We start from the raw sequence: 19,145 nt of genomic DNA, 5'->3' as shown, positions 1-19,145 counted from the left end.
TGTTTGTTCTGAACAGTTAAACTGAGAACTGTTCTTCAGAAAAATCTTTAAGGTCGTGCAGATTCTTCAGTTTTCTAGCTTCTTTCGCATATTTGAACCCTTTCCAGCAGTGACTTTATGATTTTGAGATACATCTTTTCACACTGAGGACAATTGAGGGACTCAAACACAACTATTAAAAAAGGTTCAAACATTCACTGATGCTCCAGAAGGAAAAAGATGCACTAAGATTTGGGGGGTGAAAACCTTTGAACACGATGAAGATGTCCAAATTTTTCTTATTTTGTGGAAATATAATTTGTTTCCATTTAGTTCTGCCCTTCGTAAGCAACAGAAGATACTTGTATGTTTCCCGGAACACACATTAAGTACAATTTACCTTGATCTTCAAATTCCAAAAGTTTTCACCCCCAGCTCAATGGATCTTGTTTCCTTCTGGAGCATTAGAGAATGTTTGAACCTTAAACGTTTTTTAATAGTTGTGTTTGAGTGCCTCAATTTTCCTCAGTGTGAAAAAATATATCTCAAAATCATACAGTCACTGCTGGAAAGGGTTCAAATATGCGAAATATGCTAGAAAACTGAAGAATCTACAGGACCTTAAAGATTTTTCTGAAAAACAGTTCTCAGTTTAACTGTTCAGAGCAAACAAGGGACTCATGCACAACCATCAGAAAACAGAAAGACAGTCGTGGATCATCAGGTAACAGCACATAGTTATTTCAATCATTTCAGCAATTTTTTTGTCTTGTGAACTAAATGTAAACATCTTTTATGTACAATATCTTACTCAGGACAGTACTAAATAAAAAATAACATGCATTTAGTATGATCTCTCTTATTGTTAAAATATTCACATTTTGACAGATTTTGCAAGGGGTTCCCAAACTTTCACATGCCACTATATATATATATATATTACATTTTAACATGCAATTCTTGTTATTCATGTCTTGTTAATAAATATATTATTATTATTATTATTTAGGTAGTTGGTTGAGGAAGGTTCTAACTACGGGATTAACAATGCATACATATTGATAAAGCATATGGTTAAATTAATATTACAATAAAAAATAAATATTACAACTCTCAATTTAACTATATTTTCTGTTATCTATATTTACATAATTATAAACCAAATGAGAAGAACATATATTAATTGGTCATTAAATATCTGAAATATTTACTATTTCTAAAATAAGTTACATTATAATCACTAATAAAAAAAAATAATAAATGTCAATGAAATTAAAAATCTTATAAATATTATTACAAATAATTACTTGAAACATTAATATAAAATGTATCCATCTTTATAGATATACATTTATATATATATATATATATATATATATATATATATGTATATATGTAACCAGTTATTATATTTTATTTACACATACATTTATATTACCCACAACACCTATATGTAATAGTTATTTATTAGTTTATACAAGTTTGAAATAGAAATTAAACCACACACGATCTGTTCCTCTGTCTTTACTTCAAAGTTCACAACAAAGAACACAAGACCTTTCTTTTAAAATATTGCCAATATAAGTTTTTTAGAACAGGGAAAAAAACTGGTAGCATATTGAGGATGTCCACCTTCAGTGGCAACTGTACAGAGGAGAAAATACGTGGCATTTTCTTTCATTATTAATCATTGATTACTCGATATTTCTCAGACGTACATAAATCTCTGTGTAACCTTGAGAAGGTTTCTTCTTCTCCAGACCACTGCTAAATATTCAGCTGTAAAGTGCTGTAGCAAAAACTCTTTCCCCACCTAAAAGCCAGGAATATGTGTTTCTGTATTCATCTGCAATGTTTTCAGTGTCTGTCTGTATGAATCTATATACAAATGAGTTTACTGTTACAGGAGCAGAACATGAATTATTATGCCTCATTGTACATCGTTCTAGAATAGATCACAAATGAATCTGGATTTCAACAGGACCCCCCGCAATGAATATGAATGATAGAAGTTTCTTTCTTCCTATATGTGTGCAAAACAAGAAATCACATTTACCACCACTTGCTTGATTGCAGCCAATGGGATTAGAGGACGTAAGTTGCATCACAATGGTCATTATACAATCATGTCAGTGGTAAATCAAAGCCATTGATCTTCTGGTACAGCAACTGTATCGTTAAGGGGCGTAAATGCTACTGTATTCGTATAAATGTCTCTATTTGTGCATCATATTGATTGTGATCTTGCAAAACGGGAATACAAATATCAGATTGTTCTGAAAGAAAATACGAACAATGTAGCTCCGCAGGAAAAAACGAAGAGAACAAAGAACGCTCTCAGCTTTTGCAGGCACAATAGTAAATGTGACAAACGCTTAAAAAGTATCATCCCAAACCCTCCGAAATAAACCATTACCGAAGTTGAATTCAAATATCAGAATCAGATATCATGAACCAACGATAAAATCCAGTTACATTTTCATTCATAGTAAATGTCATGCCTGCATTCTCCACCACATTGTGCCCTCGCCTTCAGAAGTCAGTACTTTAAAATGAAGATTGTTTTCATTCGAGTCTGGTCCAAGCAGAACTGTTAAGGTTACATCGAGTAGCTCAAAACGAAACAATGCAGGGCTGTGGATAAAACAAACACTGAAGACGTTCAGGTACAAATAGTCACGTTTCACTGCTGGACGTAAATGGCTAAAAGACTAGGACGAATTGCACTAAAACAAAGACGAGCATTTATTTATTTTTTTTCACAAACGTGGGCCGCTGTCGTCAACAGTCTCTGCTTTTTTCAGTTTGCCTTTGTTGAAGGACTGGATGGAGCTGAGGAGGGCGCTCCTGCCCATGCTGTTGGCACTGGGAGGCGAGAGGGATGGAGGGACGGGTTCAATCCCCGGAGGAGGAGGAGGAGCAGCGGGAGGAAGAGGAGGCGCAGGAGGTGCTCCTGCTGGAATCAGAGAGAACAGTCCATCACCATCGGTCAAATATAACTAAACGCAAGATAACTCCCGTATTTTCCGGACTATAAGTCACACTTTTTTTTCATAGTTTGGCTGGTCCTGCGACTTATAGTCAGGTGCGACTTATTTATCAAAATTAATTTGACATGAACCAAGAGAAATGAACCAAGAGAAAACATTACCGTCTGCAGCCGCGAGAGGGCGCTCTATGTTTTCAGTGGTAGACTACAGGAGCACTGAGCAGCATAGAGCGCCCTCTCGCGGCTGCAGACGGTAATGTTTTCTCTTGGTTCTTGGTTCTAATTAAATGCGACTTATAGTCCAGTGCGACTTGTTGTTTTTTCCCCTCGTCATTACGTATTTTTGGACGGATGCGACTTATACTTAGGTGCGACTTATAGTCCGAAAAATACGGTACTTAGAATCCTGTGCAGCAAGTAAGCAGGAAGTGATAAAGTACAATAGCCGTTCAGAATGATACACTTACCACAAGCGGCAACATTTAAAGTCAACATAAATTCATTTAATAGATTTATAATTATTTATATTTAATACGTAAATACGCAATATATTGCAGTATAAAAAATACTGTGCAATAAAACATGAAAAACATATACATTTTAAAAATATTAAAAAATATAATTTAATCATTTTTAATTAATGAGTAAAGATAATTTAAATGATATTTATTAATAAAAATATTATTATATATTATAATATTTTATATACAAACACATTATACAATATATGTGTTATGTACATATAAAATACACTACCTAAAAATATTAAATGTAATTAGATTATTAATAATTATAAAATCTAATATTCAAAATATAAATATCTACTACTAATAATATAATACCCAACATATTATGATATTAAAATATACTGATATGAACTCTAATTATTAGTTATATAAACAATAACAATTGAAAACGTGCAATATTTATAAATATACAAAATATAATGATATAAAAACATACTATGGTAACATAATTCAGATAAAAACACAAAATATAAAAATATTATTATACCTTTAATATAATAAATAAATATACATCCTATATTTTATGAATATAACTTCCTATATAATTTTATAATAATATAATTATATATTATAATGACACATTATATTCATAATAAATTAATATTAACTTGTTAAACAATTAATTTGAAAGATTTATATTTGAAAGATTTAGCAAATATATAAGAAATAAGCAAATATTGTATACAAAATATTTGAATACTAAAAATTTAATAGCGTCCTACTTGTGTTCACTTGTAATTGCTTTAAAACTAAAATTTAAGTTTTTATTCCTCATTCAAAAGAGTATATAGAATATTATCTACTACAGTATATTTACTAATATAAACACACAATATATAAGAAGAAGAAAAAACAACAACAACCATCACAATCCACAAAACTTTACCCTCAGAAAAGTCCAGAATGAAGCAAATTTTGTGCCTAAACAGACAATTGCAGATTGTGAACTTTTAAAGTTGCATAACCCTTCTCAGTAGGCTGGAAAGTGTCTGGAGGGACCTCATTTAAATGCATTTACATGCATTAATATTAATGAGCAACAATTTTGTGGAGAGGAATCCGAATGTACTACTGAGGAAGGGTGAGCTGCAACTTTAAGGTGGAAATAGATTATTATTATTGAATTACTTTACCCCACACACGTTCAAAATGGTGCATGCTCTAGTTTTGAAGACAGCATATAAGAGAGAGAGGGAGAGAGAGAGGCACACACAAGTTATTGATCATATCAGAATGAGGCCACACATCGGATGAGTATATTCTGGTAAGATGAATGGAGACTGCAACCGATTTGATGAGGAATTTGATGATTGATTAAGGGAATTGAAAAGATTAGGTCTCAATTAGACAGAAGAAAACACAGGAGATGTTAATGCACGGATGGGTTACAATCGAAAATGTTTTACCAAATCATGCAACAAATACAGAATTATATGTGATTTACTGGAAAAACTGATTGTTTACATGGACATACTGACTGTGGAAAGGGAATGTTTGAATAAGACCAAGAAAAACAAACTCTTCTGATTTATTTGTGTCCCTGGAGCACAAAAGCAGTCTTAAGTTGCTGGGGTTGTTTTGTAGCAACATCCAACAATACATTGCATGGGTCAAAATTATACATTTCTCTTTTATGCCAAAAATCATTAGGATATTAAGTAAAGATCATGTTCCATGAAGATATTTTGTAAATTTCCTACTTAAAATATAACAAAACTTAATTTTTGATTAGTAATATGCATTGCTAAGAATTCATTTAGACAACTTTAACCCTTGTGCATTGTTCAAATTCACTACCCTTTCGTTATGTTCGGGATGAAAACATCCACTCAATTAAACTGCTGTAAAAATTTATCAGATTCATATTTTTTTTTTCAATTTTTTTGCATAAATCTGTTAATCAACTTCAGTCCTGATCGAAACCCAATAAAAATCCAATATTTAACTCTTTAATTGCAAAGTTCATAAATGATGTCACTGATTTGGGGGAAAAACACACAAATTGACATATTTTCAATATAAAAGTAATTGTGGCTGGATTTGTTTTTTTTTTTACTTTTTATAACAGTCTTGGGCATGTCAAAGATTAGTAGCAACATTGGCTTTGATGCATTTTTAGTTTTTGTGCAGCATTAGATTTTAATTTTTTCTCCCTCATTTACTGTTCGTGGCTGTTTTTGCCCCATTGACTTCCATTATAAACGACATTTTTTGATTGCAAAGCCATGACACCATATAATCATGCATTCTTGATTGTTTGTGGTTTTCCCTTTTGGGAAGAGGTAAAATTTGTTATTTTTACAGTTGATCACTAGGTGGGACCATTAACCCTTTAGATAGCCCTGTGCAAAAAAAAGGCTTAGTTTCTGGCTTGTATATGGAGTTATATGGAGTATAACAGCAAATTATAGTGTTCGTGTGTGTGTGAGATTCTTGATTGTTGGTGGTTTTCCCTGTTTTGAAGAGGTAACATTTGTTATTTTTACAGTTGATCACTAGGTGGGAACATTAACCATTTAGATAGGCCTGTGCAAAAAAAGCTTACTTTCTGACTTGTATATGAAGCTATATGGAGTATAACAGCATATTATTTTGTGTGTGTGTGTGTGTGTGTGTGAGAGTGAGAGTGAGAGTGAGAGAGAGAGAGAGGGAGACCTTTGCGCACTTACCTTGATGTATTTGAGAAAATCAAAATGTACACCTCAGCTCTCAGAACTACATGGAGTAAACAAAAGTGTATTTATGCACCTGCTGCCTTTTAATGGTGGTGATAAGTATAGACTAAACAAAAGCATAGTACGTGGATTTAAACACTTGCATGCCATTGTGCTGGTCATTTAATGGTGAGAAGAGCAGCAAGCAACACGAGAAAGGGCTTGACTTGTACTGAAGTTTTAGAAATGATTATCCGGCTTGACCCCTCCAGCGAGCTGCAGCGTATTTGAAATTGGTATTGCATTTTGGTTCATAATACATTGTTCATAAATTTGATGCAAAGTAGGTTTTTTTTTTACAGGATTTTGAGGTTTTAAACTAGCTTTACCATCAAGAAAAGACGAGCATTTCACACATAGGCCATCCATACTTTTCACCATCAAAAGGCAGCAGGTGCATAAACACACTTCTTTTTTTATTGTTTACTCCATGTAGTTCTGAGAGCATGAGGTGCATATTTGGAATTTTGTAAATGCATCAAGGTAAGTGCACAAAGGTCTCTCTCACACTCTCTCTTTCTCTCTCTCTCTCTCTCTCTCTCTCTCACACACACACTATAATTTGCTGTTATACTCCATATAACTCCATATACAAGCCAGAAACTAAGCCTTTTTTTGCACAGGCCTATCTAAAGGGTTAATGGTCCCACCTAGTGATCAACTGTAAAAATAACAAATTTTACATCTTCCCAAAAGGGAAAACCACAAACAATCAAGAATGCATGATTATATGGTGTCATGGCTTTGCAATAAAAAAATGTTGTTATAATGGAAGTCAATGGGTCAAAAACAGCCACCATATTGAAAATGTGTCATTTTGTGTTTTTTTTTCCCAAATCAGTGACATCATTTATGAACTTGGTAATTAAAGAATTAAAATCTTGGATTTTTCTTCAAACATTTGGTAGGTTTGATCAGGACTGAGGTTGATTAATAGATTTATGCAAACAAATTAGAAAAAAATATTTATGTGATACATTTTTACAGCAGTTAAAAGTAGTGGATGTTTTCATCCATGAACATAACGAAAGGGTAGTGAATTTGCCCACAGTGTATCGTTAAGTTTTAGAAAATTTTCAAAGCATTTTCCCAAAATATCTGTCAAAATAAGATTTGTCACCAAAAATCATTCCATTAGCTCAAATGCAGAGAAAGTTGTGGCCAAAATAAGACTCAACTTTACCCCCTAGTTGACGAAAACGTCCCCAACAATGCATAAGGGTTAAGTCTGGTGTTGTGGTCCAGGGTCACATTAGACATAATGGTTGAGGATAGACGGGGTTATAAACGGGACGCACCTGATCCAGGGAGAGGAGTGGGTGAGGACGGGCAGGTTGGAGGTGAACTCGCCCCGGAACCTGCTGGAAGACAATAAATACTATTCCAGAACGATTCCATTAATAAAGGAAAGTTTAAGCAATGAAACCTACCAGAGTTGTTATTGTATTTGACGGAAAGATCCTCCTCATTTTCATACGTCGACTGTCTCGATTTCTGAAACCAAAACAGGTGTTTTGGTTTTAACAAGCATTGTGTTTAGCACAGAACAGTGTAAGCATTTAATTCGACTCCTAATCTCATGCACCTTTCTGGCCAAGATCTTCCTTTTCCTCTTCTCTTCCTCCGAGCCGTGGTGCGACTGCGCTCGCGTCAGCCTCTTGTGCTGGTGGATCTGAAAACACACCAGGCTCCAGTTACATCAAAACCTAAACTTACAGGACTGCGAAGAAAAGGTTTAATGGGAATTCCTGTTTTAAAGCATTGCATTTTAAGTGAAGTGACATTCAGCCAAGTATGGTTACCCATACTCAGAATTTGTGCTCTGCATTTAACCCATCCGAAATGCACACACACAGAGCAGTGAACACACACACACACTGTGAGCACACACCTGGAGCAGTGGGCAGCCATTTATGCTGCAGCGCCCGGGGAGCAGTTGGGGGTTCGATGCCTTGCTCAAGGGCACCTAAGTCGTGGTATTGAAGGTGGAGAGAGAACTGTACATGCACTCCCCCAACCCACAATTCCTGCCAGCCCGGGACTCGAACTCACAACCTTTCGATTGGGAGTCCAACTCTCTAACCATTAGGCCACGACTTCCCCCTTTATTCAGCTGATATCATCAAGTCAACTTTTCCAGACTGAAACGATGGAATCGGTGTTTGTGACACTGTTGTGTGATGTTTCCTAAGTAGGCCAAGTCAAACATTTGTTACACAAGAGTCTAAAAGTGGATTAAGCAATGCACTAACGGTCCTCTGTTCCTCCACTAAGCGCTTCTCCAAGCATTCCTTGGACGATTTCAGGGCCTCCTTTAATTTGGAGCTGATCTGAGTTTGGAAAGAGAGAAGATTTAACTGATTATTTAGTAAAACAAATCTGCTTTGGTTAGTTTTTGACTTCAGTTAGTTTACCTTAAACTGGGGTTTCTCAGAGTTAAACAGCAGCGTGGAACTGAATAACCTGTTAGAAGCATAGATTGTGCTTCAGTTTTAAACAATGTCAACATCCACCATTACCACTGTAAAGAAGAAAACCACATGCTTCGGATTCACAATAGCGTGACTTAGTCATAAAATGAAGACTTTATGCTTATGTACACATCACATCCGTCTTGGGATGAATCACATAAAACGCTAGGTCATATTTCATCCCTAAAACAACAGAAGAAAACAGAAAATTGTATACTGAATAAAGAAAATGATGCCTTTCTTAACACCACTGCATACTGGCATTATTTTCATGATATTAAGCATATATATATAAAAAATGTAACAAACAAACAAAATACCCAAATAAAATACTATATAAAAGTAAAATGATTTTGCCCTAAAGGAACAAGTTATTAATTGACATGTTCCATAAAGAAAATTACACCTATTTTTTGCAATTTGACATTATTTTCATGATATTAAGCAGTAAATGAACTGATTCATGATAATGATGTCCATTACTTTATTCTAAAAGAATTGTAATTATATAATATATATATATATATATATATATATATATATATATATATATAATGTTACATACAAATATAACAAACAAACAAACAAAAAACCTATATAAAAGAATAATGATGTATACAATTTTAACTAATTGTAAAAAACGTATTTGCCCTAAAGGAATAAGATATTAAATTACATGTTTCATAAAGAAAATGACACCAATTTCAATTTGACATTATTTTCATGATATTATGCAATAACAAGCTTTTTTTTTTTTCTAAAATAATGTAAATGTATAAAAAAAAGTGCTATATAAAAAATATTTTTAAAAAAAGAGCTAAATAATATTATAAATAAATATTCTAAACTAATTTCAGAAATTTTTATGGTGCCAGAAGGATTAGGATCATTCTGTGCGATTATAAAGTCGTAACTCACGGTGTTTGTAGGAGTTGGGAAATGGTTGGCATTCCCGTTTTGCAAGCTTCTGTGGACAGGATGGACTGAAGTACAGAGTCTGTGGGAACATGAAAAAACAAACCTATCACAAAAATCCATTAGCTATAAAAATATGACCCACAACAGACTTTGGGATTATCGCTGGATGGAGTCAACTAGTGTATAATACTCAACAGCTGATGTTCTGTAGCTTAAAATAGCAAGTTCAATTTATGAAATGTACTATAATTTATCTACTTAATGATTTAGCCAATTGTACATAAGACATCCATGCTCTCCCCATTCAGACCAGTGCTAATAAACGCCTGTAAACTCCTACACATGCTCATGCATGAAATATCGTGGCTAGTTTCTACTCTACTCCTCTACTACTCCAACTGAAGATGGTACTGACCCACAGATGAGGACGGAGGCGGAGGATACTGATCCACAGGAACAGCGTCAGGCGGCCGGCCGTACGTCATTTCATAAAGCAAATGTCCAAACGAGTAGACGTCTATGCTTTCTGTTGTCTGATAAAAGTAAAAACATCAGATTCTGAAAATCCCTCATTTTAATGATCAATATTCGAATTATTTACTACCAATAAGAAAATAGTAATATAAAAAGGTATCTTACATTAATTTTCCTGAACTGTGTTACATAGGGTCGGTAATATGACGGCAGTCCCAGTAACGAATTCTCTATATCCAACAATTTACACGTGTCCTCCTCAATCAGGACGTTAGACGCATGAAGATGTCCATACGGAAAACCCTTGTCGTGGAGAAATTTTAATGCCTGGAGTAAAACAAATGACATATTTACAAAATGACAGGAAATTACATATTTACTTTTCTAGAAAGAAATACGACAGCAAAATAAGTTTAAAGTTGGAGGTGAAATAAGACTTGGCAAACTCAATTTAGTTGAAAAAAATAAATAAATATTCAGCTTACCATGGCTGAATTATTTAATGAAAAATAGATTGATACTGTGAAATACGATTATCATTTAAAATAACCATTTTGTATTTTCATATATTTTATAATGTAATTTATTCCTGTGATCAAAACTGAATTTTCAGCATCGTTACTCCTGTCTTCAGTGTCACATGATCCTTCAGAAATCATTCTAATATTGCTGCAAGTGTGACTGCATCATATAATAATCGCTGTTAATAATGTACATCGTCTGGCTGACTACGTCTTGTATTAATTTTTCAGAAAAATCCTGTCATACGTGCACAAACGGACAGTCACCACTTATAAGCTACTACTAAATATTGTAGAAACATAATTTTCAGAAAAGTTGCTTTGTAACGATTTGTATTGTAAAAAGCGCTATACAAATAAACTTGAATTGAATTCTAATATGATGATTTACTAAAGAAACATTTGTATTATTATAAATGTTTAAACAGTTATCATATTTTTGCGCATATTTTCAGCATTTTTTTGATGAATAGAAGTTCAAAAGAACAGCATTTATTTGAAACAGAATTAATTTTGAACATTAAAAATGTCTATCGCCATTTATCGTTCACCTTTTGAAGTGCCCCTATTATGGGTTATGAAAAGTTAATATTTTGGTTTTGGGAGTCCCAAACAACAGGTGACATGCATGCAAGGTCAAAAAACACTTTCATTTTCTTATAATATGCATTTATTTTTACCTAACTTGCTCAACGACTCCCAAACGATTCTCTCAACGATTCATTTTTCCAAACCCCTCCTTTGCATGACGCTAATCTGCTGCGATTGGTTCGATTGGTCTCATTTTTATTTCATCATACCTGATAAAACAGCATTTGTGAGCGCAGTGCTGCTTTGTGTACAGCGTTACCGTGGAAACCGCTAATTTTGCCGCTCCAAAAGTGGCATCTAGTGGCAAAAAATTAATTTGCGTTTTCATTCAAACCAACTCGAAACGACCAAAAGTGGGCGGGGAATATGCTAATATTTCATGCTGACGTCAACATGAAACAGCTTGAAATTAGTTTGAAAAAAAGACTTGTTTCAATGCTTCAGAGTCAACTCTTTCTTTTGAGAGACAATAACTTTTTACACATTGTATTTTCATATTTAAAACTTTGCAGGATGTTTTCATTCACTTAGAGCCGCGTTACACACTGTAATTTTAAATAGTCCATAATAGGGGCACTTTAATGCATTCATCCTAAATAAAAGTATAATTTTCTTCAAAAACTAAAAACAAAGAATAAAAATCTTACAGACCCCAAATTTTTGAACAAAGCCTATGAGGATGGATGAATAAACAGATGCAAAACAGAACACAGATCAAATATAATTCTGTATGCAAATAAATGCGAGAAATGGCAATTCACCATGCAAATATTACACTGTTGGTTAGATAATGAATGCAAAGCTGTGTAAGTCAATGGGAGATGTTCAAACTTGAGTATAAAACCCAATGGAAGGAAGTTAAGTCGTTCAGGCTGAAAAAAGCAGCAGAAGCTGAATACCTACAGACTTACAGTAGGTTTAGAAAAGAATCTCATTTTGTTGCTTGAAATGAAGACGGACATGGTTTTTGCTTTATCCGGCTGTATTCATTCAGTGCAACTTATAACAATTAACAAACACTGGCTGCAAAGCAACAACATATATCTACTTTAAAGGGGGATTCATTTCTATACCCACTGTAGAGATATAAAACAAACTTTAAATGGGATGTTTTACAGTGCTGCCTTAAAAGCTCAGTAAAGTCTACAAGTCAAGACTGGTTCCTGTAAACTGGTTATTATAAACATGAAGTGGTAACCAGACCTCCAGAATCTGTCTTCCGTAGGTTTGGATCTGCTGCTGCTCCAGTCCCTGGATCTTTTTGGGATTGCAGTACTTCTTCAGAAAGGGCTCTTTGGACTTCACCTGGAGTGTCGACAAAATTCAAGAGAGAATGACAAGAGATACAGGTATGTTACAATATGAAAATACCTTGTCGATCAGCCAAATAAAAGAAAGCAAACCTTGCAGATGTGATCCCTGAGTGTCCCTTTCTCGCTGAAAACCCGAATGACTAGAGCAGATGATTCACTGGTTGTAGCGAAAGTGACGGGAGAGATGTTTGAATGCTACGGAAAATACCAAAAGAGATGAAGTCAGACACATACAAACACTTCATACTTGATTTTCTCCATGCAAAATACACTTTAAGGACGTATGAAGTCGACGAACTCCATCTGACTGATTATCGGTCTTTAAGTAACCCTATTCCATGGTATTATATGGAATATTAACTAAATCAGACTTATTAAAACCATTTTTTTATATAATATTTTTGAAACAAAGCTGAAATAAAATAAATTATAATTTTTAGATGAAAAACTAAGCCTTAGCAACTAACTAAAATTACTAACTGGAAATAAATTGAAAACAACCTAACAGTAACAATAACAATGCATTTCTATAAAAATAATGCATTTCTTCATTGTTGCACACATTAGTTATTTAAATATACCTATTTAGTTGACACATTTTATGTTCATTTATACTATTTAAATTATTAAATATTTTATATATTAATTATAACATTAAAATAATTAAAAAAAAAAAAACTGCAAATGTCTTAAATCTAAATAGTAATATTCAATTAAACAAAAACTAATAAAAATGACAAAAGCGGTTAACAAAATTACTTAAAATTGAAATATATTATTTTTAAATAAAAGCTAATTAAAGTACTCATATAAACTACACCGTATGTTTGTATTAAAACAAGAACTGAAAATATAAAAACAAATGCCAATTCAAAAAGATTAATAAAAACTAAACTGTATATCAGTATTTATTTCAGAACTAGAAAGTTCTAGCAAATTCAAAAATATTAAATGGAAACTAACTGCACTGTATACTTGTCCACTAAAATATTTTGTAAAAAAAAAAAAAAAAAAAAAAAAAGTTAGATTACTGGTGCATGCTTTACAAAAAATACTATTTCAGTCAACATTTAAACAATTTTTATTCAATGTGTTACTTGCTTTGTCTGTGTGTTTAATTGTTAAATTTACAAGCAATTTCTGAATTAAAATAGTTTCTACACCAAAGTGGTTAGTGTCTAATAGTATAGAAATAATGGGGTGGATTATATTGGGGTGTCTACACAGGATTTTTCCACAGCGAGTTAATGTGAGATGTGTTTCTCTCAGTGATCGGTTTCATCTTGCTGCTGACGAAAACAAGAGCACCTGACAGCATTCACACACAAATAATCCAAACATTCGGGTGTGCACACAAAGACAGGCTCTTTTAGTTTCTTCCCCGCAGTGTGCCGGCTCTGCTTAACAGCTTTGTAGAGTGAAATTGAAAAGGTATATTCTCAATCGTTTTGCATTACTATAATAGCAGGGAAGCTGTGCTTAAGTGTAATGAAAATAATACTACAACAGTATTTTTTAATGGATAATAAATTATAATTACTACTAGTATATTTATGCTGAATTAATTTGCAATCAAAAAAGAATTGCAACCTAAAAACAAGCCATAAAACATTTTTGCAACCATATAGCAATGCCCTGGTAAGCGTCATGTTTTTAAGACTTACAGACAAAGTTGGAAGCAGCTTCATTGCAGACAGGAGATCTTTGTCAGACAGGAACTTATCTGGACCCAAATCCACCTAGAATTGGTAAAGAAATGCATTATGGGGTACACAATTCTAATTCTAGAAAAGAGCTGCCACAAGAGATAAGTAGCTTGGTTAAGTTTTCTGTGCAGCCAAACAAAGTGGCGTTTATTGCGATCAACAGGATCGACTTCATCAGGGTTACGCAAAAATGGGAATTAAATCTGTTGAGGGTCAAAGTACTGGATTTACAGATCAGGAGTCTCCAAAAAAAGATGTTGGTCTGTGTTAGGAAGGGTTGAAACCAAACTTACCCAACTTAATACTTGTTTGTCTTTGGGCTGATCTTTGTCTTTGATTAAGAAGTACCTCTTTTTCAATCGCCAGCCTATTATTATAGCAGACAGATATTAGATGACTGGATAAATCTCATGTATGAATGTCATATTTCAAACCAATACTAGAAAATATAAACAATATAAGAATTATAAAATATAAAATGTTTTGCATTGTGACACTGATTTAATCAAAATAAGCATATTTTCTGATTAACATTTTCATTACCGTAACTCGTAAAAATCCAATTCTTATTACAAATGTGCATTTTAAATACATAAAAAATATAATAATTATATTATTATTATATTTTTTGTGTATTTAAAATGCACATTTGTAATAAGAATTGGATTTTTACGAGTGCATTACAGTAATGATGATGTGATTAAATGTTTTATGGTAATTTCTTTAAAATAACGCTGTAATCAAAAAGTCCGACAAATAGCCTTTATTTTCTTTAAACAAAATATAACGTCCTATTTTTCCTTTTGATTTGGGGTAAAATAATCCAATTTGAACACGTCAAGGTAAATGTTATAGCTTTGTTGATGAATCTCCCTACCAGAAACAAAAGAGCAAAAGTTTCTTAATGTGTCTCGGCTGTAAAACTCAGGCAGTTTTTAGTGGATAAAAATTTCCCATGAGCCTCTGAAATCCATCAAGTGGTCAGGAACACTAAATGTGTCAAAATAAACCAACACCTGACACTGCATATAAACTCTCACTGGGAGAAACAAATCAATAAACCTTAAATCATTAACTATTATAGATGTGATATATCTCAAGGCTGACGGTGTTATCATTTATGGTCAATGGAAATGCCCATTCTGCTCTATATATTAAAATAAATAAATAAATATATATACAACTATTATAAAATATGTTAAAAATATACTTATATAATATAATATCATATAATATAATATGAAACTGGATGGAAGTAACTGAACTGCTTTACTCACCAATGTCTTTTAACGGCTCAATAACCTCCCATTTTGGGTCGGATCTGAAGAACATGGACACCTGCTGTAAGGCTATTTCTGAAAAATAAGGAAGGATTTTAACAATAATTTTGATGCAAAACATACATTTTCTAGTGTTAAAATAAGCGCAGGTTGCATTACCTGTGTAGTTTGCAGAGTAATTGTTAGTGTCGAGAAACTTTTTGACCAGCTCACAGCTGGAGAGGATGTGATGACGTGTGATGTAGTTCAGATAAGCCTGAAGACCCTTCTGACGCTCGGCTATAAACTCTCGGTCCATGTTTCCTAACAGCTTCTTAGGAGGAAGCGGCAGGTTGAGGCCGGAGATCTGTGAACACAGACAGACTGACTCATGGTTACTCTTTCACTAATGGGAAGGCTAATGTGAAAAGCTTTGGCACGGGAGTTTTTGAGGACTCAGCGAGAGTGAATCATTGCCAATGAAACGTCAGAGCAATGCTATTCAATTTATTTTGAAACAGCAGCTGTCAAACGCTTGCACAGGAACACATGTTTGTCCAGCACAGGTTTGTTCTAACGGTTCACTTACCAGTAAACTATTGTTCAGCATGTCAAAGTCACTGTATCTCCGGATGACCTGCGAATATCAGAGCTGAAATCAATCATTCTGACAATAACAAACATGAGAGAGAAAGAGACAGACAGAAAACTGTCAGAGATGACAGGTGGAGGGATATATAGAAGGATAGACGGACAACATATAAACAGATTGACAGACAGACAGATAGATAGACAGATGACAGGTAGAGGGATAGATAGATAGATAGATAGATAGATAGATAGATAGATAGATAGATAGATAGATAGATAGATAGATAGATAGATAGATAGATAGATAGATAGATAGATAGATAGATAGATAGATAGATAGATAGACGGATGGATAGATAGTTGGATGAACTGTTGGATGGATGGATGGATGGATGGATGGATGGACAGACATAGATGGATGGATAGATGGTTGGTGGATGATGGATGGATGGATAGATAGATAGTTGGATGAACAGTTGGATGAATGGATGAACAGTTGGATGATGGATGGACAGACAGATGGATGGATAGATGGATAGTTGGATGATAGATAGATAGATGGATAGTTGGATGATAGATAGATAGATAGATAGATAGATAGATAGATAGATAGATAGATAGATAGATAGATAGATAGATAGATGGATGGACAGATATAGATAGATAGACAGACAGACAGATAGATGTAACTCACTGTCCAGCTGTTGTCTGTGGAAACTCCTCTCTGTACACGAATGATGTACTCCTGTTAACAGAGAAAAACACTGATGACTGAATCAGCAAACATACATTACATCAAGTGATAACATAAAGACCCTGCTGAAAAAAACTGATTTAGCTGCTCTTCAGTCCCCAAAACACCTTTAAAATCACCAAACGAGTTCAGCCTGACTCGTGGAAACCAGCCTAAACAAGCCCATCATTCATTTTTTCTTCTTCACAATATTTGGCATTAAAGGGATCAAAGTCATGCTGTCATGGATTTGTGGTTTTTCAGCAGAATTGTGAAGCAAGACCAAAGCAGGAAGTCAAGAGGCCAAATGTAACAGTCTCCAAAAACCCTGCAGCAACCTCCGACAGCCACTTCTTATTCACATTAATGTTTGACTCTCCTTCATAAAGTCACCTGATGGTTTCCATAAGACTAAAACAAGAGCAAAGGCACTCGGTTTCCATTCGCAACACTATTTCACATCACATCCGTTCTGTGGTTGATTATTTACACACTCGTCATATCTTAAGATCTTAACATCTTTCAACCTACAAAATAACATTAAATATACATGACTGATCATCTACCCTGAATCTACTCTACAATGAAAAGATAACATTAAACAGGTTGTAAAGTTTATATCACATAGAACTGAAAGCGGTTTACTAGATTGCACTTTCATTATGAATGACATTGAGAAACGAATAGATGAATAAATGAGAAAGGAAACACTAGTCTGTATTGTGGCTTCGGTTTCACAGCCAGAGGAAATGTCTTTCTGCACAAATGCAAATGATAAATGGTCAATTCCGCTGATAAATTCACTAGAACAGATCCAGACTGCTTTATATATCACATGAGATCTAGAAGTATATGATGTTTTTATTTATTTATTTTTTTGAATGCTTATATGTTTACGTTAACTAAACCTATAGATATAATCAAAACTAAAAAAGTAATATTCACACATTTTATTTTAAAGTTGATTATGCTCATTATATCATAAACATATTAAAAGAAATCATCTTTTTAAAGAATAGACAGATATCTAGACAGATAGACGACTAGATAGATAGATAGATGGATGACTGGCATAGATAGATAGATATTTAGATAGATAGATATTTAGATAGATAGATAGAAATTAACAAAGTAATATCTACACATTTTCTTTTAAAGTCGATTATGCGCATTATACTATAAACACATAATAATATAAATAGTTTGTTAAAGAATTTCAAACACCATTTCGTCATCACTTTATTTAAAATTTTATTATTCAAGTTTGCAAAATCTTAAAACTAAGGTAATGCATCAAAATAAATGTTAAAAAATGTACCTACCGATATTTCTCCATTCAGGATGTTGCTACATTTGAATTTTTTTGTTTACATTTTATTTCACAAATATTTTCGCTTTACAAAATGTAATTGACTTCTGGCTTTAACTTTTAACAACTAAACAAAAACGAATCTTATACCGACACTAAATGCGATTAATCTGATATTAATCGACTAACATTGGAGAAACAATACCATTAAACGTCAAAAAACGACATACAAAGTAGAGTATGGTTTGCCCAACCCTGCTCCTGGCGATCGACTGTCCTGCAAAGTTTGGCTTCAACCCTAATCAAACACACCTGCCTTTAATTTTTAAGTGAGCTTGAAGACCTTAATTAGTTGCTTCAGGTGTGTTTGATTAGGACTGGAGCTAAACTTTGCAGGACAGTCGATCGCCAGGTGCAGGGTTGGGCACCCCTGGTTTAAACCCTTTTATAATCTAATCGAATGTTATTGACATTTAAACGCATATTTATAACCGAATTTAAAGGTGTAACTTAACGGATCGGACTATTCGAAACCGTCTCCGCGCGCACATAAACAGCGATCCGCGCGGCTCCGGTTTGTGCCGTTTACCGTGTGTGACTGTAAACTCTGGCTGGCCTCGATCACGGCAGTCAGCGGCACGGTGTCGTCCAGCGGCGGCTTCCTGCCGATCATCGGCTGCGGCTGCTGCTCCATGAACGCCATCCCGGATCAAAACAATACCAATCCGCCCCGGTTCCAAAGGGTTCGGTAACCGAGAGCCCACCCCGGTCGGTGCAAGGCTCACGGTTCACTGCGCGTCTGTGCTTGTGACAACGTGGGAGAAACGAATCAGAAACTGCCAGTGAAAATTTACGTGGATGCTTAAAGGAGCTCGTGCACTCAGTAGTGCGCACACTCGAGAGTAAGCGAGTGACGTCACAGATTTGTAACACTACAAATGTATCGTTTGGGTCTGTTTATTTATTTAAGATTACATTTGTAAAATGATTTACATTTGAATTTAGTGCTTGCGATGTCGTCTTCTCGCAATAAAAAAAAAGAAGAAAAAA

General features: G+C 34.0%; 1 protein-coding gene across 8 annotated transcripts; it reads right to left on the bottom strand.

The window, feature by feature from the left end:
- Positions 1 to 2,198: 2,198 nt before the first annotated feature.
- LOC132131906 (PX domain-containing protein kinase-like protein) lies at positions 2,199 to 19,000 on the bottom strand. 8 transcript variants are annotated; one of them, XM_059544061.1, is made up of 18 exons: positions 18,685 to 19,000; positions 16,748 to 16,798; positions 16,052 to 16,099; positions 15,643 to 15,829; positions 15,481 to 15,558; positions 14,497 to 14,570; positions 14,162 to 14,236; positions 12,588 to 12,692; positions 12,388 to 12,489; positions 10,238 to 10,399; positions 10,014 to 10,131; positions 9,599 to 9,677; positions 8,624 to 8,672; positions 8,462 to 8,539; positions 7,795 to 7,881; positions 7,640 to 7,703; positions 7,508 to 7,567; positions 2,199 to 2,935 (listed from the first exon to the last, which is right to left on the bottom strand). In XM_059544061.1, exons 1-18 carry the CDS (start codon positions 18,796 to 18,798, stop codon positions 2,739 to 2,741), a joined length of 1,728 nt encoding a protein of 575 aa, XP_059400044.1. In that variant the 5' UTR covers positions 18,799 to 19,000; the 3' UTR covers positions 2,199 to 2,738. The 8 variants fall into 8 exon arrangements, with proteins under 8 accessions (XP_059400044.1, XP_059400045.1, XP_059400042.1 ...); XM_059544062.1 differs by having other exon boundaries at positions 2,199 to 2,932; XM_059544059.1 differs by having other exon boundaries at positions 7,508 to 7,570; positions 18,685 to 18,999.
- Between the last annotated feature and the right edge of the window lie 145 nt (positions 19,001 to 19,145).

The sequence above is a fragment of the Carassius carassius genome, chromosome 48 (genome assembly GCF_963082965.1).
Source record: "Carassius carassius chromosome 48, fCarCar2.1, whole genome shotgun sequence".
Lineage (NCBI taxonomy): Eukaryota > Metazoa > Chordata > Actinopteri > Cypriniformes > Cyprinidae > Carassius > Carassius carassius.
Note: the sequence above shows the minus strand (reverse complement) of the source record. Positions and strands in the feature narration are given on the sequence as shown.